The 24,941-nt window shown below is 44.4% G+C and overlaps 1 protein-coding gene across 21 annotated transcripts in view; it reads right to left on the minus strand.

The window, feature by feature from the left end:
- Nucleotides 1–24,941, minus strand: part of MPDZ (multiple PDZ domain crumbs cell polarity complex component) — a 136,785-nt gene that overhangs the window by 58,887 nt on the left and 52,957 nt on the right. For 18 of the 21 annotated variants that reach the window (XM_030566726.1, XM_030566728.1, XM_030566734.1 and 15 more), the window contains 4 exons: nucleotides 23,399–23,515; nucleotides 14,818–14,979; nucleotides 7,764–8,048; nucleotides 6,266–6,392 (listed from right to left, as the gene is read on the minus strand). In XM_030566726.1, the coding sequence (XP_030422586.1) occupies nucleotides 6,266–6,392; nucleotides 7,764–8,048; nucleotides 14,818–14,979; nucleotides 23,399–23,515 (691 nt within the window). The remainder of the gene's footprint in view (nucleotides 1–6,265; nucleotides 6,393–7,763; nucleotides 8,049–14,817; nucleotides 14,980–23,398; nucleotides 23,516–24,941) is intronic. The other 3 variants (XM_030566737.1, XM_030566738.1, XM_030566745.1) reach the window with 3 other exon arrangements.

Consider the following 24,941-nt stretch of genomic DNA (forward strand, 5'->3'; position numbering starts at 1 on the left):
TTCTTACCAAACAAAAAATGTGAGTGCAGTGGTATTTAAAATAGAGAGAAAGAAAAATTTAAAAAGCTAGAGTGAAAGAGATATAGATTCATAGACTCTAGGACTGGAAGGGACCTCGAGAGGTCATCGAGTTCAGTCCCCTGCCCTCATGGCATGACCAAATACTGTCTAGACCATCCCTGATAGACATTTATCTAACCTACTCTTAAATATCTCCAGAGATGGAGATTCCACAACCTCCCTAGGCAATTTATTCCAGTGTTTAACTACCCTGACAGTTTTCCTAATGTCCAACCTAAATCTCCCTTGCTGCAGTTTAAGCCCATTGCTTCTTGTTCTATCATTAGAGGCTAAGGTGAACAAGTTTTCTCCCTCCTCCTGATGACACCCTTTTAGATACCTAAAAACTGCTATCATGTCCCCTCTCAGTCTTCTCTTTTCCAAACTAAACAAACCCAATTCTTTCAGCCTTCCTTCATAGGTCATGTTCTCAAGACCTTTAATCATTCTTGTTGCTCTTCTCTGGACGCTCTCCAATTTCTCCACATCTTTCTTGAAATGCAGTGCCCAGAACTGGACACAATACTCCAGTTGAGGCCTAACCAGCGCAGAGTAGAGCGGAAGAATGACTTCTCATGTCTTGTTTACAACACACCTGTTAATGCATCCCAGAATCACGTTTGCTTTTTTTGCAACAGTATCACACTGTTGACTCATATTTAGCTTGTGGTCCACTCTGACCTCTAGATCTCTTTCTGCCATACTCCTTCCTAGACAGTCTCTTCCCATTCTGTATCTGTGAAACTGACTGTTCCTTCCTAAGTCGAGCACTTTGCATTTGTCTTTATTGAACTTCATCCGGTTTACCTCAGACCATTTCTCCAATTTGTCCAGATCATTTTGAATTTTGACCCTGTCCTCCAAAGCACTTGCAATCCCTCCGTTTGGTGTCGTCTGCAAACTTAATAAGCGTACTTTCTATGCCAACATCTAAGTCGTTGATGAAGATATTGAACAGAGCCAGTCCCAAAACAGACCTCTGCGGAACCCCACTTGTTATACCTTTCCAGCAGGATTGGGAGCCATTAATAACTACTCTCTGAGTACGGTTATCCAGCCAGTTATGCACCCACTTTATAGTAGCCCCATCTAAATTGTATTTGCCTAGTTTATCGATAAGGATATCATATAAATTGCTTCTAAACATGATCAGATGGATCAGTCTTAGATTTTTGATAACACAATGTTAAAGGTAATTTTATTTATTTTAATTATATTAGAGAAGAGTTTAAAATGAAAAACAAAAATAAACCCTGAGGTTTGAAACAATGTCAGGATCAATAAATAGGAACAGAAAAGTCAGTACACCTAACACTGAGCCGTATATTCTTGGTGCGTACAGAATGCCTGCTCCAATGTCCATTGAAGTTCATGGGCATCTTCCCACTGATTTCAATGGGCACTGGATCAAGTACAGAAGTGCCTTATGATTTAGGTGAGAGTGTGTGCTGTTGAGAGAGAGATCCTATGTCAGTTATATACACTTTAGCTAGGTCACAGCAGTACCTTATGAGCCTACAGGTACAGTCAATCCTTGTTTCCATCTTCCTTTCACTACAGGAAGTAGGAAAGACAGATGCTGCTCACTATTTTGTTTGATTCTGACTCATACTCACTGAAGGATTTCAAGTATGTTTGTGTGTTTGGGTATTTTTTAAATACGAGTTTTTCTATTTTTTATTTTCGAGGACATTTAGTGCTCATGAAAAGTACCTGATTGTCATTCCCCCGAGCTGTCTTTCTCTAATAAACCACAGAATAGGCAAACGAAAGGTACCTGCAGGACAGCAGATCAATCTTTCCTACTTAGCACTGCCAATGAACCTCTAGGGATGGGAGGTTAATACTATCTCCTTAACCAATTCTGTCTTTATTCTCTCTAGTAAGACTGCCATAAAGTGTGCCAGTTAACACCAAGGCCAAATATTTCAAATATAAGCACCTAAAGTTAGGCTCTTAAATCCATATTTAGCCTCCTAAATTAAAAGGACCTGATTTTTACAGTTCTGACTACCCACTGCTCCCACCGGCTTTAGGAACTCATTACTTCTGCAAAGCAAACCGGGGGGCCTAAATGTAGATATAGGAGCCAGCACCCAAAGTCTGAAAATTTTGCCCAGCACATCAAGACATTGGAACACTCATTAAGGTTATACTCAGCCTGCTTACAGCCCTAAGGCTTTTGAAAACAGGCGTAAAAGGTGAGGCAAACAAAACTGGGCACCTATAGGCACGACCATAAAGGTTCTTTCACACTCCCAAATAAGAAGTGAGAAATGCATTTTGAGAGGGGGGAAATGTTGTAATGATTTAAAGAAACAAGTAACAATAGACCAAATTCGGGCTTGTCCTATGCATGGATTCATGCCAGAAATTATAAAGCTCTTATTAGTGGCTCCTGATTACATGAAACCACCTCTCTCCCCCCATTTGCAGTTGAGATCAGTGGAGCTACTGAGCTGGAGCCTCCTGAGTTGAAGCAGGGGGCTGCTGAAAGCAGGGCACTGCCCTGAACTCTGGAATCCTCCTCCTTGCTTTGGCATGCCAGGGCCCAAATTTATTAACCTCCCAGGCACACTGCAAAGCCCATCCCTTTTCCAGGGCATTTAACAATGAAACAGATGGAAGGACACAAGGTTATTTGGGGAAGAGGACTCACCTTTGGCAGGTAATTTGAGCTCTGGGCAGGTTCTTTGATTGTCTCAGTGAACATGTATTTTAATCTAAATCACCCAGAGGAAAGGATGCTTTAGATTTTCATAAATTCTTCTACCCCATGGCTAGTAGTTGGAGTACATGACAGAAGTCAGCTACCTTTATTCTGCCTTGTAGGTTAGTTATGTCCAAAGCAAATGCTGCACACATGACAGACGGCCAGCACAGGCTATGGTCTGGGGGCATCATCCATATGTTTATTCTCATACACTCCCTCATTCAGCAATAATCTTTGGGGAGATCCACTTGCACGGGTTATTCTTAGTAGAGAGACAGAATGCACATGTAGTTCTATGCTGAGTTGCACTCAGCCAGAACACAGGCAGCATGTGTGCGCTCCCCTCTGTGGGCATTACTCATTTCCAGGGTGCCAACCAAAATATGTCTCTAGAGTATGAGCACAGTTCCTCCCTTGGGTAAATGGGCACAGCGCCACTGTAATCAATACAATCACACCAACGACAAATTTGGCCCATTACCTATGAGATCACATCAATACTTGCATGTCGGATGTCACAACCATGACTTCAGAAGTACAAGCAACGAAAAAAAATTAAATGCCGCTGCTGGTGCACCGACAGCTTTCACTGAGTAATGACACCTTACTTTTCACACAGAGTAATGACACCTTACTTTTCATTATATCTGATGCGTTCAGTTCTCCCAACAGTGTTTTTTTAATTAAACCACAAGCTAACAGTGTTGTGTCTGAGTTTGAAGCCATGACCGATGCCATTTAAAGAAACAAAATGCCAGTTCTCAACTGAAATAATTGACACAGCTGCAGCTTTCAACACTATTACACAGCCCTTGATTTAGCTCCTTTACTAAAAGTGAAAGTTAAAAGCAGTGCAGCCATGTGTGCAAACGTTGGCCAGGCCTCAGCAGCACAGGGGTCCAGAACAAGATGGGATTGCAAGGGGATGGGACAGCCAAAAGCTAGATTCTTTTATTTTCACATTGTATCACACATACTACTACTAAGTAATTCCAGCTTTTTGCAATTTAACTTTGGACTACATATAAATATATAATTGGGTGTTCTTATGTTTATGTTTCACTGACATGCAATTTACTGACCCTACTCACTGCACCTACAGTACATGTGGACAGTATCCAGTGCTTAGTTATTCTCGGCAAAGGCTGGACTTCGGACTACATTGTGTCCTCCAGCTATATGGTGGGGAGCAGGGAAAGTAATAGCTCCCCACCCATCTTTGCACACCTTGGGTAAGGGATATCAAGGATCATACCATCTGCATTTGAAGGGGCACTGGGGTAGCTGTCAAGATACACCTCTCCTGGGAGCAACTGAGCAGAAAGATGGCAGGCCAGGACTCCCCCTACATGCTTCAATCATCAATACATGGCTATTAGCTATTTAGAGAACTAGAAGGAAATGGCTACACAGGGCTACATTGTGCCCTACTTTGGGGGCAGTCCAGAGCTGCACTGCCCCGTGGGGAACACCATGAGGGATTCTGTCTCAGAGTGGCGCAGTGCCTCCTGCGATTGACTAGATCAGAGGTGGGAAAACTATGGGGCAGGATCATCCTGCCCGGCCCCTGAGCCCTTGGCCACTCCCACACTGTCCCCTCGCAGCCACAGCATGCCACGCCGCCAGTGCTCTGGTCCACTGCTCCTGCTGGGCATCGCGGGCAGCATGGCTGGCTCTGGTGGGGCTGTGAGCTCCTGCTGCTCTGAGCATCATAAGGGGGTGGAGACTGGATATGCGGCAGGGGGTCCCGGTGCACAGGGGGCAGTTCGAGGGAGGGGAGGTCAGGGGACGGGGAACAGGGAGGGTTGGATAGGTGTGGGGATCCTGGGGGGCGGGGGACTGTCAGGGGCTGAGAGTGTGGATAGGTGTGGATAGGGGGTCAGGGAGCAGGACGGGTTAGATAGGGGGTGTGGTCCTGGGGGGCAGTTAGGGGCAGGGGTATGGATAGGGGTCAGGGCAGTCAGGGGACGGGGAAGAGGGAGGAGGTGGATAGGCATGAGAGTCCTGGGGAGCCTGTCAGGGGGTGGGGGTATAGATAGGGGGTGGGGCAGTCAGGGGACAGGGAGCAGAGGGGGGTTGGATAGGGAATGGGGTCCAGGAGGGTGGTTAGGGGCGGGGGTCCCAGGAGAGGCCGGTCAGGGGATGAGGAGCAGGAGGGGTTGGATGGGTCAGGGATTCTGAGGGAGGCAGTCAGGGGGTGGGAAGTGGAAGGGAGAGGATAGGGTGCAGGGACCAGGCTGTTTAGGGAGACACAGCCTTCCCTACCTGGCCCTCCATACAGTTTTGCAAAGCCGATGTGGTCCTCGGGCCAAAAAGTTTGCCCACCCCTGGACTAGATGCACTGTAAAGGGAGTAATTTACCACAACCTTTAAGGGGGCAGCCTATATCCCTCTCCATGCAGGCAGCCAGCTTTGTTGGCCAATGCCTGGGGCGGGAGGAGGAGGGGGATGAATCTCCACCTCTTTTCTGCTGAGTTGTTTCCAGGTAATGGCCATGTTGGTCGTAGTCCCTGCATAGCCAGGTACCGGGGCTGAGACGGCCCTTATACAGGACATACCAAATGGAGCAGGGAGCTATTACTGTCCATTCCCCACTGCAGGGCCTCTGAAGGGCAGGGTACAATCTAGCCCAAAATTTTTCAACTTGACAACGGGGCCTGTTTAGTCATACTGTTTAGTCATACTGGAGGTGCAGTCAGTAGGCTCAGGAAGTTACACATCCCAGTTAAACATAAGACCATAAAGTCTGGAATACCGTCTAACAATTATTGAGTCTTTGAACTCAAAGCACTATCCATTAAAGAGACAAAGGGCAACTTTTTCAAATATATTTAGACACCTAAAGATGAAAACAGAAGTCATGTGAAATCAATAGGAGTTAGGAGTTCAGCCTGCTTCGGCCCTGTTGAAAATCCCACTAGATACCCAACTCTATGCTTAGGTGCCTAAATACCCTTGAAAATCTGGCCCACAGTCCTTTGACAGTCCTTTTCATGCTCCAGTGCAGAACTCCTCAGCCCTCTGATAGCTGATTATACAAACTGCTTAGTCTCATTTTCCTCAAGTTTCAGTCATGACCTTAGCTTTATTTTATTCCATCTAAATCAGTTAATATAAATGCTGATGGTAACTAAGAAAAAAATATTAAAAGTATTAGATTTTTTGACAAAACAGTTCAGTGTAGAAGTTCCTCCCTTTTTTGATTTATCAGAAGGAAATATATTTGGTTGGACTATCAAGCACTTTGCTTTTTTGATTGTTGATTTTTATTTTATTATTGGCGTTGGACTGACTGATGAGGCAACGTCAGCTTTCACAACTCACAATGAACTGAGACCAGGAGAGGACAGAGTGTAAAAGGAAGTGTACACCTACTATACTACAGTGAAGATTTTTAGCAGTAACTGGAGTAGGCTGAAAACTGTGAAGACCATACAGGTGGGGAAATATTAGCCAAGAAAGGGCAATCAGACCAATGATCAGATACTCTACCTAGACTTGAATTGCCTTTTGCAATAGTGATAGTCTTCTCATGCATGTTTTCGGGTATATTCTGGATTGTGGAACTTCCCTCAGTAGTAGATGTCAGGTAGCTCTTTTCCATTAAATACACTGGATCCTAATACAAAGAAAAACAACATTTCAATTCGAAACAGCAAGTTCAAAATATGACTGAACTTCATAGGATGTAAAAATCATAAATACTTGACAATAAGCCAAGCTTTAAGAACAACCACCACAGCTGCCAACTATCAGGTGGTAAATAAGCACCAGGACTTTCACAATAAGCCAAAAATCAAGCAAATCCCATTTCAAAACAAGGCCAAAACAAGCCAATCTCTAAGAACCCCAAAACTCTATGTGACTAGATCCCACTTCCCAGTGTGCAGTCTGGGACTGTGGTGGACCCACTGTGCACCCCTGACTCTCTCCTCCCCTTGCTCCTGCTTCCCCTTTGCCCCTACTTGTCGAGAATCAATCAAAAAAAGAATCAACAAGCAATAACAAGCAACAAGCCAAAAACTAGCCAACAAGCAGCTAACAAGCCAATTAAGCCAAAACCAAGCCCAATTTCTGTGTTTTTTCGTGAGTTTGGCATGTCTGATAACAGCTAATTTAATAAGAAATTGCAATTTATCTTTTTTTTTTTTAAAGTAAAATCACACTGAGCCTTGGCTCCAGTTCCCCTATTTGCTCAGCCTCCATGGTAGTGATTTATTGAAGCTATAGGCCAGCAATGAATTCCTTTACTAGCTCCTCCATTCCCCCAGAGCAAGGAGGACACAGAGGAAGAACTGTGACTCAGGGATGCAGGGCTGTCCCTAGCTATTCTGGGACCCTATGCAGCCCCCCCGGAGGAGAGAGGTGTGGGGGGACCCAGGCCTCCACAGGGGGAGGAGTGGGTTTGGGGGGCAGGGAGGAACGCCCGCCCACACTCACTGGCAGCTAGGGCTGGGTCACTACACTTCCCGCCACCGGTGAGTGCAGGCAAGGCCCTGATGCAGTCCTCAGGGGAGTGTGGATGGGGCTGGGGAAGAGCAGGAAGGGGTGGAGTGGGTCGGGGCTGGGGCGGAGCAGGGGTGGGATGAGGCGGGGCTAGGGCAGAGCAGGGGCAGGGGCCATGGGGAAGAAGTGGGGCAGGGGCTGGAGCAGCACACAGCTGTGCAGGGCACCAGGAAATTTAGTGCCCCAAATTTCCTGGTGCCCTACGCGGCTGCATACTTTGCATATGCATCAGGACGGCCCTCCAGGGATGTGTCTCTGAGCCACACCACCTGACAGGGCTACTCCTGGGTTGGTAGTCCTTGCTCTGGATTGGTAGTCCTTACTCTGGTTTGTGCCTAATCCAGTTATGAGATACCATAGTTGACTCCTAGAAATAACTTTATGTTCGCCAGGAAGGGGCTGTGAGCAAATGTTGATTTTTAACAATGACCATGGAATGTAAATAAATACTCTCTGTATAAAAGCCATACAACAGGATCTTTACTTTTCCAGTAAGGTCAGGGTGCACTGGGATAGCAGAGTTTGTATTTTGTGCAACTTCGGCTGACATCTGAGGTTCCATCCAAGCAGTTATATTTTCATATTCAGCGAGTTTCTCAGAAACATCTGAAGGCAGAGGATCCTTTCTGGAAACACCACCAGCTGGTACCATGCTCATGTCCTCTAAGGATTGGTTCTCTCCCCCTCCCTGGATTAGCTCTATGTTATATAAAGTCTTGTTGGATGGTCGGAAATCAATTGAGGCATTTGAGGAATCTTCACCAACACCCTGTTAAACAGAATCAGGAATAGTGAATGAAAAAAAATTCATGATCTTATATAGTTAGGGCCTACCAAATTAACGGTCATAAAAAAATGCATCAGACTGTGAAATCTGGTCTCTCCATATGAAATCTGGTGTTTTGTGTTCTTTTACTCTATGCTACACAGATTTTCGGGGCACTCAAACTAGGGGTCCTGACCCAAAAGGCAGTTGCAGCAGGGTTGCAAGGTTATTCTAAGGGATTGCAAGATTATTTTAGGTACAGTAACTCCTCACTTAAAGTCATCCCGGTTAACGTTGTTTCGTTGTTACGCTGCTGATCAATTAAGGAACATGCTTGTTTAACGTTGTGCAATGCTCCCTTATAATGTCGTTTGGAAGCCGTCTGCTTTGTCCACTGCTTGCAGAAAGAGCAGCCATTGGACCTAGCTGATGGGGGCTTGGAACGAGGGTGGACTGGCTGCCCCCAAATCAGCTCCCCGCTCCCCTAAGTTCCCTGTGTGGCAGCCACCCAGCAGGCTAGCAATTGCCAGCAATTCTGTTGTCCCTCCCGCCACTGCCAATGTGCTGCTCCTGCCCTCTGCCTTGGAGCTGCTCCCAGGAGCCTCCTGCTTGCTGTACAGGGGGTGAGGGGAGAAGGGATGTTAATGTCAAGGTGTCCTCCTTCCCCTTGCTCCTTTACCCCATACACAGAGTGGAGGGGGGGAGTGGCAGGACATGACAGGGGACAGGACAGAGGGGGCTTGCTGGCAGCTGTCTCAACTTGCTGATCTATCTAAAAAGGCAATGTTCTTAGAGTGCGGTCAGCGTACTTAAAGGGGCAATATGCATCTCTCACAAACAAGGTGTGTGTCTGTCTCTCTCTGCCATGCTGTCTTCCCTCCCTTCATTCATGCTGCCTTGTAGAGTGTGAGGCTACATTAACAATGTGTTAACCCTTGAGGGCTTAGCCGAGTACTAGTTCATCATTTAGCAGTAAGGCATTCCCTGGGAAATATCCCACCCTCTTACTTCACCACCTCAACCAAGCATCACAATCATTGCTGTGTACAGTATTAAATTGCTTAAAACCCTGTGTGTGTGCGTGTGTGTGTGGTGAAAAAAAAATTCCCTGGAACTTAACCCCCCCCCTCCATTTACATTAATTGGCTTCGCTTAACATCATTTCACTTAAAGTAGTATTGTTCAGGAACATCAGTACAACGTTAAACAAGGAGTTACTCTATTGCCATTCTTACTTTTGCACTGCTGTCAGAGCTGGGCAGCCAGAGTGTGGTAGCTGTTGGCCAGGTGCCCAGCTCTGAAGGCAGCGCCAGCCAGCAGCAGCACAGAAGTATCATACCATGCCACCCTTACTTATGCAATGTGGCCTTCAGAGCTGGGCGGCCAGACAGTGGCAGCTGCTGACTGAGGGACCAGCTCTGCAGGCAGCTGCACAGAGGTAAGGGTGGCAATTACTTACCATGCCGTCCTTAATTCTGTGCTGCTGCCAGCAGCGGCTCTGTCTGCAGATCTGGGCTCCTGGCCAGCAGCTTCTGTTCTCCTGCTGCCCGGTTCTGAAGACAGCACTGCCACCAGCAGCAGCAGCGGAATAAGAGTAGCACTACCATAACACTCCCTACAATAACCTTGCATCCCTCCCACCCCAACTCTTTTTTGGGTCAGGACCCCTACAGAACTCCAACTCCATGCAATTTCAGATTTAAATAGCTCAAAACATGACATTTAAGACTTTTAAATTCCTACGACTGTGAAATTGACTAAAATGGACTGTGAATTTGGTAGGGTGCTATATATAGTATTGTTAAAATGCATATTTTAGGCTAAATATGTTAAACTGAAGCTAAAACTTATAGAACTCTGTTAAGAACTACTTATTATCAAATACAATACAGTGTCTTCACAGATCACTGACAGTCATTTTACTATAACAAGATTTTCTTTTATAAAAAATGTCTTCTTTTGTGGCATCTTTTCTACTATTAAAATAGTTATGGCAGAAAATATTTACAGGCCAGATCCTCAGCTGGCATAAACTGGCATAGCTTTAGAGACTTTTTACATCAATATTTATACGCTTATCATGCAACAAGGCATACTTGCAATAGGTGGACGGGGCATATAAAAGACCAGAAGACCCAATGCTGAATAAACAAGTGTGGATGTTTTCAAGTTTGCCAAGCTTTCTTTAATAATCCACATTTTTATTTAAAAGAGAGGTCAAGCAGCATTTATTCCAAATTTCAGTGACCTGGGCTGCATTACCACAGTACATCTTTTTATACAAGATTGGCTAAATTTTTAAACTTGACTAGTGGTTTTGGGTGTCTTGATTTTTGGATGCACAGTTTATGACACCTTAAAGCAGGCCTGCACAACTCGTAAAGCGGCGAGGGCCACAATACTCCAAAGAAAACAGCTGAGGGCCAAAACCTCCCGGCCCTGCAGAAACACCCTGCCCCAGGGCCGCCCAGCCCTGCAGAAACAAACTCTCCTTCCCCAGCACCGCCCCACCAAAACAGCTGTGGGCCAAAAAGAAAGATTGGGGGTGGGGAGGTGATACTTTATTTTAAATCAACCAGGGGCTCCCAGCTGAAGAGGTGGCTGGGAGTCCTCGGGTCAAATTAAAGGGCCCGGGGCTCCGGCGGCTGGGAGAACCCGGCAGGGCCGGCTCTAGGTTTTTTGCTGTCCCAAGCAAAAAAAATTTGGCTGTCCCCCCATCCCAGCCCTGGGCTCCCCTCTCTACCCCCCTGCTGCCCCAGTCCTGGGCTCTCCCCCCACCCACCCACACACACCCCCTGCAGCCCCAGCGCTGGGCTTCCCCCTTTCCTCCCCACCAGTGCCCTCCCCCCACCTCGCTGCTGCCCCAGCTCTGGTCTCCCCCTCACCAGTGCCCCCCACACACCTCCTGCCGCCGCAGCCCTGGGTCACTGGTAACTTGCTCCCAGGGCAGGTCATTCAGTAGGAATTTTGGATGTGCACAAAACACCGACAGAACTGGTTCCCATATGGTTACAGAGCTGCAGTAAAGTGGAACAATTTTCAGCTTGTGTGATTGGAGGATATCTGGATGCATATTATAAAACTGTCCTCCATAAATGAGGAAAAGTTGAAGTGCCTTTATTATTCTTTTGTTCCACTCTTTCTTTCTATGGGGAATTTGCCAATGCAATATCACTGTCTTCCTTTTAAACAAACAAAAAGGCAATGCCTGTTGAAAATAGCAATTCCAGTTCTAATAACCACTGGGAAGCATTTCTTGCTCCATTTTATCCTACTTTTTCTACAGCAAGTTACAGTGGATCACTATATTTGATTTGGGAGAAATGAAGTAACAGCTGCCCAAACTGAGCTTGAGTGCTCCTGAATTTTGAGGTGTTCAAATCTGGAAGGCAGGTGCTGGGGGTGTGGAGAGGTGGCTGTGGGCTCCGCAGGGGAGCATGGCAGCAATGTGTCTGGAGCTGCACAGAGCCAGACACACTGGTCTGAGTGGCACGGTAAGGGGGCTGGGGGTTGGAGAAGGGGTAGGGAGTTCTGGGGGGCAGTCAAGGGACAGGGAGCAGGGGGGGTTGGATGGGGCGGAGGTTCAGGGGGGCAGTAAGGGGACAGGCAGTAGTTGGATAGGCATGGGAGTCCCAGGGAGTTATCAGGGGACAGGTAGGGGGTGGAGTCCTGGGGGGGGGGGAGTTGGAGAAGGTCTCAGGAAGGGGCAGTTGGGGACAAGGAGAAGGGAGGCTTAGATAGGGGCTGGGGTCCCAAGGGGCAGTTAGAGGCAGGGGTCTCGGGAGGGGGCAATCGGGGAACAAGGAGCAGCAGCATTTAGATAGGGGATGGGGTGCTGGGGGGCAATTAGGGCAGGAGTCCCGGGAGAGGGGTATCAGGGGACAAGGACCAGTGCTGCTTAGATAAGGAGTGGCGGTCCTGGGGGGCAATTAGGGGCAGGGGTCTGGGGAGGGGGCAATCAGCGGCCGCGGCCGGGATTCAAAGGGCTCTGGAGTGCCCGCAGCCGTGGGACCCTCTGAGCCCTTTAAATCCCAGCCAACTGCCGGGATTCAAAGGGCTCTAGGGTGCCCAAAGCAAATTTTTGAAAATGCAGGCTACTCACTACTGTTAAACAAAGACATTAAAGCATTTTCTTTCAACATCAGAAATAGTGTGCAATTTCTCTTTCCTTCATTACTGTTACAAGAACTCTCCCCTCCATTAATTCTCCTACACTGCTCACACAATATCCCCTATTCCTCTCTCACTCATCTTCTATAAGGCACACCTTTAGAACTCAGAGTGCACAACAAGCAGCAGTGTTTTGTGACATTTTACATCAGAAGGCATTAAAATTTATTTTCACTGGCTTTTTAGATGTTCTGCTTGCTTCCAGTCCCATCATCAAGTATGAGCAAATGCACAAGCAGTACAGCAGATGTGAAGGCATCAGTTCTCATTGTCAGTGACACGTTTTTTTCATTTATTTCAATGGGAGTTGGATCAATCCCTTTAAGAGTAAATATAGTGTTAAAGGTGGGAATAGCATCCGTCTTTCAAGCATGCTAATGATGACTAAATAGATTAGGGTTCCTGTGTTGTGTTCTGTAAATGGTAGGAGGTGATTTTATTTTTATTGCACTATGGTGATTAGAAGGATTTAGGCTTTTATCTCTTCAAATGCAACTTAGATGGAATATTCAAATGTGGGCCTGTTTTGATGAATATCCAGTGCAGGCTGTCTTCTGAAATAGTTTCTTTGTGCATATCTATCTTTTTCTCCCTTCTGTGTATCTACTGCATTGAATACTAGTACACTGAAAAGCATAGCCATGCATGGACATATGGGTGGGCACTGGCTAGGTGGTAGAGTGTAGCTATCATATTTCAGTTCAGGTATTCTCCTATATATACACACACATACACACAAACTGCAAGAGAATGCTTTAAGTCTTAACACACAAACTGAGAATTCACATGGTCTTCAGGAGAAAAGAAGCAACTTCCTTTAGACTGTCACTGACTTCAATGCATGGTACAGATATGGCTCATTTCATGGTACAAAGATGAGAAAACTACATCAGACACGGTTTGTTCATGTTTAGTCTCCTGATGATGCTATTTCTGCTGCCTGAAAAACTTCAAGTTCTATATTTTAGTGTATATGCAACTACAAATGAATTAAACTGGTGCCAGTCCCCACATTTTTTGTTACTCTGTTAGAGTGGCCAACGCTTTAAACTTTGCTACCTATATTTTATTTAGCTGAGGAAAATGCATCAGATTATTTTGATTTACAACATTTTTCTTCAGTTATTTTGAAAACAATAAAGCATTCCACAGCCTGTATTCCAGTGATCTATCATATGAGATCCACCTTCCAAATGGCTAGACACATCCAGTTTCACTGTGTTTCTCATAATGCCTATAGCACACACTTCGAGTTGTACTGCATCAGCCACTTGTTTCATGTCTCCTTGTTGACACTAGTTTCTCCACTGCCTTTCACCATGTGTAGTTGTTTACACTTTTGCAGAGTTGAAAGTGCAACCAGATTAAAACATTAACATTTTACACCCACTGTGCACTGATGCAAATATCTGCACAAGGAACCAGGCAGTGGAGAATCAAACCTATAAATTTTAAAAGCTCCAACAAATACGAACTTTAAAAAAATGCTGAAAAAAATGAAGACTTCAGGGAGCCTCAGCACCGTGTAGTCTGTACAACCGTCCTTTGTCCTGTAAAATGTATGTTTCTCAGCATGCATAGTGCATAATCCCTTTAAGTAACAATTACTAAATTAAACAATGCAATCTGTCCCATTGGCAGAGCAAAGGTACACTCTGTTGTGGATTAGGAGATTCTATTAGGAGATGAACTCAGCTTTCAGTCCCATGGATAGTAAAGGCTGAACACATTCCAGAAGGGATAAAGCCAGCCACTGAATCTCAGGTGTGGAGGAAAATGCAGCAGCTGCTCTGTTCAAGATTCCACACTGCAAACCATCCAAGCAAACTACATGGTGTCGCCTGCAAAGATGATGACAAGTCTACCTTGAATACTTGAAGAAACACTGGAAAAGTCTTGGCTAAAAAAAAAATTACTAATTTGCCAAGAAAACGAGAAAAAGTAATTACTGAGAGAAACAAAAAAGGCACTATCAAAAGCAATTCAACATGGGTATGTGAATGGCACAAAAATTAAAAAATCATTTTTATATTTCTTAGCAACTTGTTCTTTGCTGATTGAGTTTAACTGCTAATGGAATCTCAATCAGCAATTAATTACAGCATCATTGTCTCAGAAACATAGTAAATTAACATAATTCTAACTAAACTGTGATAAAGATATGCTGAAAATGAGACTAACTTTTGCTTTCATGCCTAAACTATTGTACCTGTTAGAATGCAATTTTTCTGTGTACAACCATTTATGTAGCCAGTCTTTAATATGCTCTGAAATTTAATAACAATTTACATTTTTGTAGCAAGACTACTCAGCACAAATTTGATGGTACAAATTGTCTCCAAATAAGTTAACTTTCTGGTGATACAAAATACAACCAAAGCTTTGAACCTTCTTTCTCCTCTCTCTGATATACAAGTCTGAAAGGTATCCAATCAACATTACCTAAATGAAATTGCACTTTAATCTGATAACGAACCTATGAGCAGATGGAACTGTGGCAACATAATACCTCTATATTTAATACAGCAGCTAGACATAAACATTGAGTTTTTTATACTTATAATCAAAGTCTGTCATCAATACAATTATATTTTCTTTTTACCTTGGGAGTTGATGACGGTAGAGAGAGGCTATAGTTCAGACCATCACTACAGCTACTGCCGTGCAGAGCTAACACAGAAGCCTGGAAGGTGTCATCATAATCTGAAGTATACTGTGATTCAAAGGTGGATTCATCCACTAGATCTGCCTCACTTGAGTCCACCTAATAACAAAGGCAATTTAATCAGGCTATCTGCTATCTTCAGACCACATAAGCCCCAAATACTTACACATGTGTGGCTAAATCCTTGTTGGTACTTTGCTTAATATTTTACTGTTTCTCTGTTTTATACAAAATCTTCTATACACAGTGGGTCAAATTCCACATGCAGTTACACCTATGTAACCCAAAACTGAATAAAGGTTGCACAGGTGTATCTGAGAGCCAAACTTGGCTCTGAGTTTTTGCAAATACTTCAGAACAGAGATGGGCTAATGGCCACAACCACTGATATTAAATAGTGGAAAAATGCTGCTTTATCCCATGCCGTCAACAAATCCCCAAGACTTTTTTTTGTTTTCCTGGATGAATAAATGCTACAAAAATGGGAATCTTCACTTACTGCCACATTTTAGGGACAAATTAATTTCCCTCCCCCTATAGCTTGTTTAAATAGACTACCAAGGAGATGCAGGCACCTAAGATCCTAGGTCATCTTTGAAAATGCATCTTAAGAAGCTAAGTCACTTAGGTGTTTTGGAGAATTTTACCTTCAGTCCATATGCAGGAAAATTTAGACTGAAGTCCAAACTGCCTGAATAAGGATTGAGTAAAGTGAATAAGCACTTCAGGATTTGGCCCTATATTTGTAAATGGAAAACAAGAAACTGAATATACTTTGCAGTCTCCGAGTCTTGAATTTGTAACTGCACAAGCAAATTCCCATTTCACAGATACAATTTAGACACCCAATTTTGAAAATTTAAATCTTGTAATTATTTCATTTTTTGTATTGTTATTAATATATCAGCATTATTTTCAAACATTTTTCACATTCCAAGTCCAGAAAGGGCCTCTGTGATCTTCTGACCTCCAGTACAATATAGACCATAGAACTTCTTCCAAATAATTACTACAGCAGATCTTTAAGAAAAACATTCAATCTTCATTAAACAATTGTCAGTCAGGGAGAATCCATTTTGACACTTGGTAAATTGTTCCAACTGTTAATTACTCTCAGTGTCAGTATCATAAACAGATAGCTAAGGGTTAATGTCTCTTTCACCTGGAAAGGGGTAACAAACAACACCTGACCAGAGGACCAATCAGGAAACAAGACTTTTTCAAATCTGGATGGAGGGAAGTTTTGGGTGTGAGTCCTTTGTTTTTGGTCTGTTCTCTTTCTGGGCTCTAAGAGTGACCACAGGAATCTCCAGGCTTTCTAATCTTCTGTTTCCAAGTTGTAAGTACAAGGATAGTAAGACAATAGGTTTATATTGTTTTTTTTTTGTATTTACATGTGTGTAGTTGCTGGAATGTGTTAAATTGTATTCTTTTTGGATAAGGCTGTTTATTCATTTTTTCTTTTCAGCAATTGACCCTGTATTTTGTCACCTTGATACAGAGACCAATTTTATGTCTTTTTCTTTCTTTTTATATAAAGCTTTCTTTTTAAGACCTGTTGGATTTATTTTTTTTTTGTGGGGGCTCAAGGGGATTGAGTCTGCAGCTCACCAGGGAATTGGTGTGAGGAAGAAGACAGGGTGAAGAGAGAATCTCTTTGTGTTAGATTTACTAAGCCTGAATTTGCATAACCTCTGGGTGAGGGGAGAGAAATATTTGATTTCTCGGTGTGGTGTTTCAAGGACTTGAAGCAGGGAATCTCCTAGAGTACCCAGGGCGGGGAAATCTGGGAGGAGGTAAAGAGGGGGAAGGGAAGTGGGTTATTTTTCTTTGTGGTGAGACTCAGGGCATCTGAGTCTTGGGGTTCCCCAGGGAAGGTTTTGGGGAAACCAGAGTAAGCCAGACACTGGAATTCTGGCTGGTGGCAGCGATATCAAATCCAAGCTGGTAATTAAGTTTGGAGGTTTCATGCTAGCTTCTCATGTTCTGAACTCTAAGGGTCAGATCTGAATAGGACAGTTATGACACGGCTGGCAGCGGTGTGGAAAGATAAGATCCAGAAGCCAGTAGGAATATTTTTTTTTCTCTCTGCTAGGCTTTTATGCAGAGAGAAAGGGTGGTTTTAAAAAGAACCAGAGAGAATTTTTTTTTCTGTTCTCTGGTTGCAGTTTGGCTTGCATCTGAGGAAGTGGGTATTCACCCACGAAAGCTCATGCTCCAAAACGTCTGTTAGTCTATAAGGTGCCACAGGATTCTTTGCTGCTTTTACAGATCCAGACTAACACGGCTACCCTCTGATACTTGATATTAAGCAAGGAACTATTAAGGCTGACAAAGGGTCTTTTGTTAAACTATAGCACTCCGATTGAGAGTCAAGTACCCAGCACAATACACATGCAAATAAAGTGGTTTTTCTGGTTTACTTTACATTTAAAAGATTGGCTAGAGGAAGAAAAAAAAGGCACTGTTGCTAGGCAGACACCAGGAGGCAACAGAGAGCCAGAAGTTCCAACAATAAACACCAGAGGGCACCCCAACACAAGAAAACAGGAACCATGATTTCTAAGGCAAAAATGAAGGCAGAGGAACAAATCAAAGACGCACAGCACAAGCGAGATATGGAAAAAATACAGGAACTAGAAATAAAACAAAAAGAGATGGAGCTGAAAGGAAGAGAAAGAAAGGCAGCCTACAAAAAAGAGCAAGCAGCCAAAGATACAGACCACCAAAAACAGCTGGAACTCCAGAGGGAAGCCCACCGGCAGGCCCTGGAATTAGAAAAGGCTAAGCAAAAGAACACAGCCAATCATAAAAACCCTTCGCCAATGATTGTTCCACATCACAAGAAATTTCCCACCTACAAGGCGGGTGATGACACTGAGGCCTTCTTAGAAAATTTTGAAAGAGCCTGCCTTGGGTACAGCATGCCTGAAGACCAGTACATGGTAGAGCTGAGGTCACAGCTCAGTGGACCCTTAGCAGAAGTGGCGACTGAAATGCCAAAGGACAGAATGAACGATTATAAACTGTTTCAAACCAAGGCCAGATTCAGAATGGGGATAACCCCGGATCATGCCCGTCGGCGTTTCAGAACCCAAAAGTGGAAACCAGATGTGTCATTTCCCAGACACGCCTACTACGTTGGGAAAAATTATGAGGCCTGGATATCAGGAAACAATGTTAAATCCTTAGACGAACTGCACCTCCTCATACAAATGGAGCAGTTCTTGGATGGTGTTCCTGAGGACATAACACGGTACATACAAGATGGAAAACCCAAAAATCTCACTGAGGCGGGGAAGATTGGAGCCAAATGGATGGAAGTGGCAGAAAGCAAAAAAGCTACTGACAAGGGGAGCGAATACCCCAGGGGGCACACCGACCATAAACCCTACAACCGAGGGCAGCCAAAGACCCCACCTACAACCCAAGTAAAGCCACAGACGCCCTATTCTTCCACCTCACCAGTCTCCAGTAACCCACCTCGACCCAGTGACCAGTCAGCTGGAAGATGCTTTAAGTGTAATGAACTGGGACATATAAAGGCCAACTGCCCAAAGGACCCCAACCAAGTGCAGTTCATTACACTACCATCACACCAAAGATCCCCAGGCCCAGATGCCTCTCAAATACCCTTGGAGCGAAGGGAAACTTTGAGAGTGGGCAGAACGAAGGTTACTGCGTGGAGAGACACGGGGGCACAAGTGTCAGCTATCCACCAATCCTTCGTAGACCCCAAATTCATCAACCCAAAGGCCCAAGTGACAATTTACCCCTTCATGTCACAAGCTGTAGACTTGCCTACAGCTGAACTGCCTGTCCAGTACAAAGGCTGGTCAGGAATGTGGACTTTTGCAGTCTATGACAATTATTCCATCCCCATGCTACTGGGGGAAGATTTGGCCAACCAAGTGAAGCAGGCCAAGAGAGTGGGAATGGTTACACATAGCCAAACCAGGCAAGCTTCCAGACCCATTCCTGTTCCTGAGCTGTCCACTGAAGCCTCGTCTGTGTTACAAGAGACCCAGACAGAGGTAGTGGACCCAGATCCCATGCCAACAATGGAAACAGCCACAGTGCTTCCAGTCCCAGACCAGGAACTGGAAAAGCAGCCAGCACCAGAACCGGTGCCAGCACTGATGACAGTGCTTGCAAATCCATCTTCAACCCCAACGCCAGAGGGTGCCAGCAAGCCTGAACTGGCAGAAGCAGCAGACAACCACACCCAAGAGGCTCAGCTAGAGCCTGAAATACCCCCTGGTGCACCAGCGGAGAGCGGCTCACCAGCAACGGAAACAACCCCATCACCTACATCGCTTCCAGAGGGACCAAGCCCAAGTCCGCAGTCTAAGGAAGAACTGGTGTCTCCAGCTTCAAGGGAACAGTTCCAGACTGGGCAGGAAGCAGATGACAGCCTTCAGAAAGCTTAGGCAGCGGCACGGAGCACCCCACCGCCTCTCAGCTCTTCTAATCGATCCCGGTTTGTTGTAGAACAAGGACTTTTAAAGAAGGAGACTCTTTCTGGTGGACACCAGGAAGACTGGCATCTGCAAAAAGTTGGTGGTTCCAACTAAGTACCGAGAAAAGCTCTTAAGCTTAGCCCATGATCATCCCAGTGGCCATGCTGGGGTGAACAGAACCAAGGACCGGTTGGGGAAGTCCTTCCACTGGAAGGGGGTGGGCAAGGATGTTGCCAAGTATGTCCGGTCTTGTGAGGTATGCCAAAGAGTGGGAAAGCCCCAAGACCAGGTCAAGGCCCCTCTCCAGCCACTCCCCATAATTGAGGTCCCATTTCAGCGAGTAGCTGTGGATATTCTGGGTCCCTTCCCAAAAAAGACACCCAGAGGAAAGCAGTACGTACTGACTTTCATGGACTTTGCTACCCGATGGCCGGAAGCAGTAGCTCTAAGCAACACCAGGGCTAAAGCTGTGTGCCAGGCCCTAACTGACATTTTTGCCAGGGTAGGTTGGCCCTCTGATATCCTTACAGATTCGGGGACAAATTTCCTGGCGGGGACCATGAAAGAGCTGTGGGAAACGCATGGGGTGAACCACTTGGTTGCCACCCCATACCACCATCAAACCAATGGCCTAGTGGAAAGGTTTAATGGAACTTTGGGGGCCATGATACATAAATTCGTCAACGAACACTCCAATAATTGGGACCTAGTGTTGCAGCAGTTGCTTTTTGCCTACAGGGCTGTACCACATCCCAGTTTAGGGTTTTCACCATTTGAATTTGTGTATGGCCATGAGGTTAAGGGGCCATTACAGCTGGTGAAGCAGCAACAGGAGGGACTAACATTCTGGACTTTGTAAGCAACCTACAAAGCACCCTCCGACACTCTTTAGCGCTTGCTAAAGAAAACCTAAAAAGTGTTCAGGAAGAGCAAAGGGCCTGGTATGACAAACATACCAGAGAACGTTCCTTCAAGGTAGGAGACCAGGTTATGGTCTTGAAGGTGCAACAGGCCCATAAGATGGAAGCATCATGGGAAGGGCCATTCACGGTCCAAGAGCGCCTGGGAGCTGTTAACTACCTCATAGCATTTCCCAATTCCTCTCTAAAACCCAGAGTGTACCATGTTAATTCTCTCAAGTCTTTCTATTCCAGAGACTTACAGGTTTGTCAGTTTACAGTCCAGGGAGATGATGCTGAGTGGCCTGAAGGTGTCTACTACGAAGGGAAAAAAGACAGTGGCGTGGAAGAGGTGAACCTCTCAACCACCCTGGAACATCTGCAGCGGCAACAAATCAAGGAGCTGTGCACTAGCTTTGCCCCATTGTTCTCAGCCACCCCAGGACAGACTGAACGGGCATACCACTCCATTGACACAGGTAATGCTCACCCCATTAGAACACCACCCTACCGAGTGTCTCCTCATGCCCAAGCTGCTATAGAACGGGAGATCCAGAACATGCTACAGGTGGGTATAATCCGCTCATCTACCAGTGCATGGGCATCTCCAGTGGTTCTGGTACCCAAACCAGATGGGGAAATACGCTTTTGCGTGGACTACCGTAAGCTAAATGCGGTAACTCATCCGGACAACTATCCAATGCCATGCACCGATGAGCTATTGGAGAGGTTGGGACGTGCCCAGTTCATCTCTACAATAGACTTAACCAAAGGGTACTGGCAAGTACTGCTAGATGAACCTGCCAAGGAAAGGTCAGCATTCGTCACCCATGCGGGGGTGTATGAATTTAATGTCCTTCCTTTCGGGCTGCGAAATGCACCTGCCACCTTCCAGAGGCTAGTAGATGGTCTACTAGCAGGACTGGGCGAATATGCAGTTGCCTACCTCGAAGATGTGGCCATTTTTTCTAACTCCTTGCCCGAACACCTTGAACACCTGGAAAAGGTCTTTGAGCGCATCAGGCAGGCCGGACTGTTAAGGCCAAAAAGTGTCAAATAGGCCAAAACGGAGTAATTTACCTGGGACACCAGGTGGGTCGAGGAACCATAAACCCCCTACAGGCCAAGGTGGATGCTATCCAAAAGTGACCTGTCCCAAAGTCAAAGAAACGGGTCCAATCCTTCTTAGGCTTGGCCGGGTACTACAGGCGATTTGTACCACAGTACAGCCAAATCGCTGCCCCACTGACTGACCTGACCAAAAAGACCCAGCCAAATGCAGTTAAGTGGACTGATGAGTGTCAAAAGGCCTTTACCCAACTTAAGACGACGCTCATGTCTGACCCTGTGCTCAGGGCCCCGGACTTTGACAAGCCAGAAATTTCCTTCTTATTTCCTGTCTGAATTTATCTTGCTTCACCTTTTAGCCATTGGATCATGACTTACCTTTCTCTGCTAGACTGAAGAGCCCATTATTAAATATTTGTTCCCCATGTAGATACTCAAGACTATAATCAAGTTACCCCTTAACCTTCTCTTTGTTAAACTAAACTGATAGACTCAAAGAGCTCAATCGATCACTGTAACTCATGTTTTTCCTAATCCTTTATTCATTCTCCAGACTCTTCTCTGAACCCTCCCAAATTAATCAACATCCTTGAAATGTGAGCAGCTGAGCTGCATGGGCAAAATCTGTGGGCCAAATTCTGAGCTCAGTTTTTACTCAATCCTTACTCAAGCAAACTAGCTTGAAAGAAAATTTCTCACCCACTACCTAGTTTCTCTTTGATGTATCAATAAGGTCATAATCTTGTCAGGAAAATAACTATGATATTATAAATACTGTACCATGACAGCAAGGCAAGACTGAACAGGAAAAGGATATGGACAATGGGATTTAACGACATTGTTAGAAAAAAGCACTTTTGTAATTCACAAACAAGCTAAGATAAAGCTATGATAAAACATGTGGACGGAGTTAATTTTCCTACTCAACACTTTTTCTGTATGAAACATCCCCTTTAAGGATGCTGACAATTGTTTATAAATTTAACTTAAACTTCTCAACTCGTATCTACATCAAAATATGACTTCAATGAGAGCCGAAGGTATTCAATATTTCTTAATAAGTGCTCAGCACCATGCAAGTTCAGGACCCAGGTCTGCGCAAATACAGAGAACAGTACATTAAAAATCTGGACTCCTATTGGCAGTTTTTGGGGATGCATAAAAGTATCTACAGTGCATGCAAGTTGCTTGCACTCTGAAAATCCATAGTTTTTATACTCAAATCTTGCCATCACTAAAACAATGTTATAGTGTAAACATAGCTATTAAAAAAAGAAACGGAAACAACTTTTAAAGAAAGCTGAACAGCAAGAATGTCATTTAAAGGCAAAACAGAGTTCCACCGACTTTTCAAATTATTAAAAAAAAAAAAGAGACATCCACATTATCACATGTTGGTAAATAGAAGTTTCTACTATGTAATTAAATAAAAGCTTATGTAGAAAGGGCAAAGTTTTTCAAAGCCACCTATGAAGTCTGAATGCCCAGTGCCCATCGTTACAATTGGAACTACATAAGAACGGCCGTACTGGGTCAGACCAAAGGTCCATCTAGCCCAGTATCTGTCTACCGACAGTGGCCAATGCCAGGTGCCCCAGAGGGAGTGAACCTAACAGGCAATGATCAAGTGATCTCTCTCCTGCCATCCATCTCCATCCTCTGACAAACAGAGGCTGGGGACACCATTCTTTACCCATCCTGCCTAATAGCCATTTATGGACTTCACCACTATGAATTTATCCAATTCTCTTTTAATATCCAGTTCTCTTTTAGGCATACAAATCTCTTAGCTGGCTTTGAAAAAATCGCAGCCAAGTATTTTCTTATTTTCCAGTAGCTAAAACATTCCAGCCAGATACTCAGCTGGTGCAGACTGGTGGAGCTCTATCGATTTCAATGGATCTATGCCAGTTTACAGCATCTGGATATCTGGCGAGATCATGATAGGTCACATGTGAAGTATGGCTAAACACTTCAAAAAAAAAATCATAAGCAAAGTGATGAAAAAGACTTTTCATTACATTTGGACAAGACAAAAAAACAATGTTAAAAGGGTTTTAAGAGAAATCTTAATAAGTTGTGCCCACTAACCAGAGCCAGCTCAGCATGGAAGAGGGCTGCATCAGCTGGCCCTTCCTCCTCAAGTGACTGGGCAGTGCAGAAAAAGGAATCTTCCTTAGCAGAAATATAACCCTCTTCTGGTGAAAGCTGCAGAAAGAATAAGCTCTGAGTTGGATGAGTGGCCAGTATACAGGACATGCAGAGTCAGTAATGTTAAGGGAGTTTTAGAAATGCAAATAAATACCAAGTACAGAAGTGACATCATCTCAATCACAATTATAGTGTGAGGAAAATAAAATTATACATATTTTAATCTTTACATGTTGTTTTACCTGCTGTAGTAATGAAACATTCGGCTATCCACCATTAGTGTCCAAAGAACTCTCAACATACCGTACAAATAAGTCTGATCCTTCTGTATATTTTGCCCATAATTAAGCATTTACTAAAACAGTCATCACGAGGTCCAGTCAGGGGTACAGAGCCCAAAATTTTAATCACTGAAACAACAGGCCTCTACTACTGGAGCTAAAGGAGTAACTGTTAGCTGGTAGCAGTAGTGAGCTCTTATCCTCTATGTAGGCCAGCCACCAGAGGACGACAAAAGTTGGCATGGTACAGATGACTCAATTTTTTTCCATGTAATTTGCTGCTGCTGTTGTTAGGTGCATCTGTCGAACACCCCCATAGAGCAAAATATTATTTCTAGTGTGGCGGAACTCAGCAAGTGTAATGTGTTAAATATTTTAAAGTTGAAGCTTTATACAAAGCCAGAGAAAAGTAACATTTAAACATGCCCCATCCTCTTTCATGCTTTAAACAAGATATTAATTCTGAAAATTCTGCATTATTGTGCAACATGCAGCATTCTTTCTAATCTGCATATGTTTCTTACAGGAAACAAGTTAAAAATATCTCTTTCGATGGAAAAAATATTCCTTGCAAATTATTATTATTACAGGGTTACCTGCTAAGAGCCAGAATCTGAAATCAAGGAGAATTCTGTGCAGGAGAGGATTGTGGGAATGTAACATTCCAGAGAGAAAAAAAAATTACTCGGTCTTAAAAATAAAATGGGCCAGATCCTCAGATGGTGGAAATTGGTGTCGCTCCACTGATTCCAACTTAAACTAGGGGAGAATCTGGCCCAATGTTTTGCTTTTACTCTGTTGTTTTTCAAAGAAGCATTATTCCAAAGGTTTCCCTGGTCAGTGAGGAAGGGCATATGGTTTTATGAGCTCTGGCTTCTATTCATGTCTCTCTCTATGTGGTCTTGAGCAAGCTATTTATTCTCATAGTAGTGCTTTAATTTCTCTCTCTCTAAAATGTGAGTAATCTTACTTAACGAAGAAGGATCATTTGAAGTTTAATTAATGTTTGCAAAGTGTTTTGAATTCATTGTTCGAATTAGGACCCCCCCAGCCACAGTGCACAGAAGTGAATTAATAACAGGTAACTATACAGTTATAGGTTAGTAACTGCACAACATCCTCACACTCCAATTAGCTGAAACACTATACCATTTCAGTATAACTATGAGGTTTACACTGGATGAACTAAAATGTACACATTT

This window comes from Gopherus evgoodei, chromosome 6, assembly GCF_007399415.2.
Source record: "Gopherus evgoodei ecotype Sinaloan lineage chromosome 6, rGopEvg1_v1.p, whole genome shotgun sequence".
NCBI classification, from domain to species: Eukaryota; Metazoa; Chordata; order Testudines; family Testudinidae; genus Gopherus; species Gopherus evgoodei.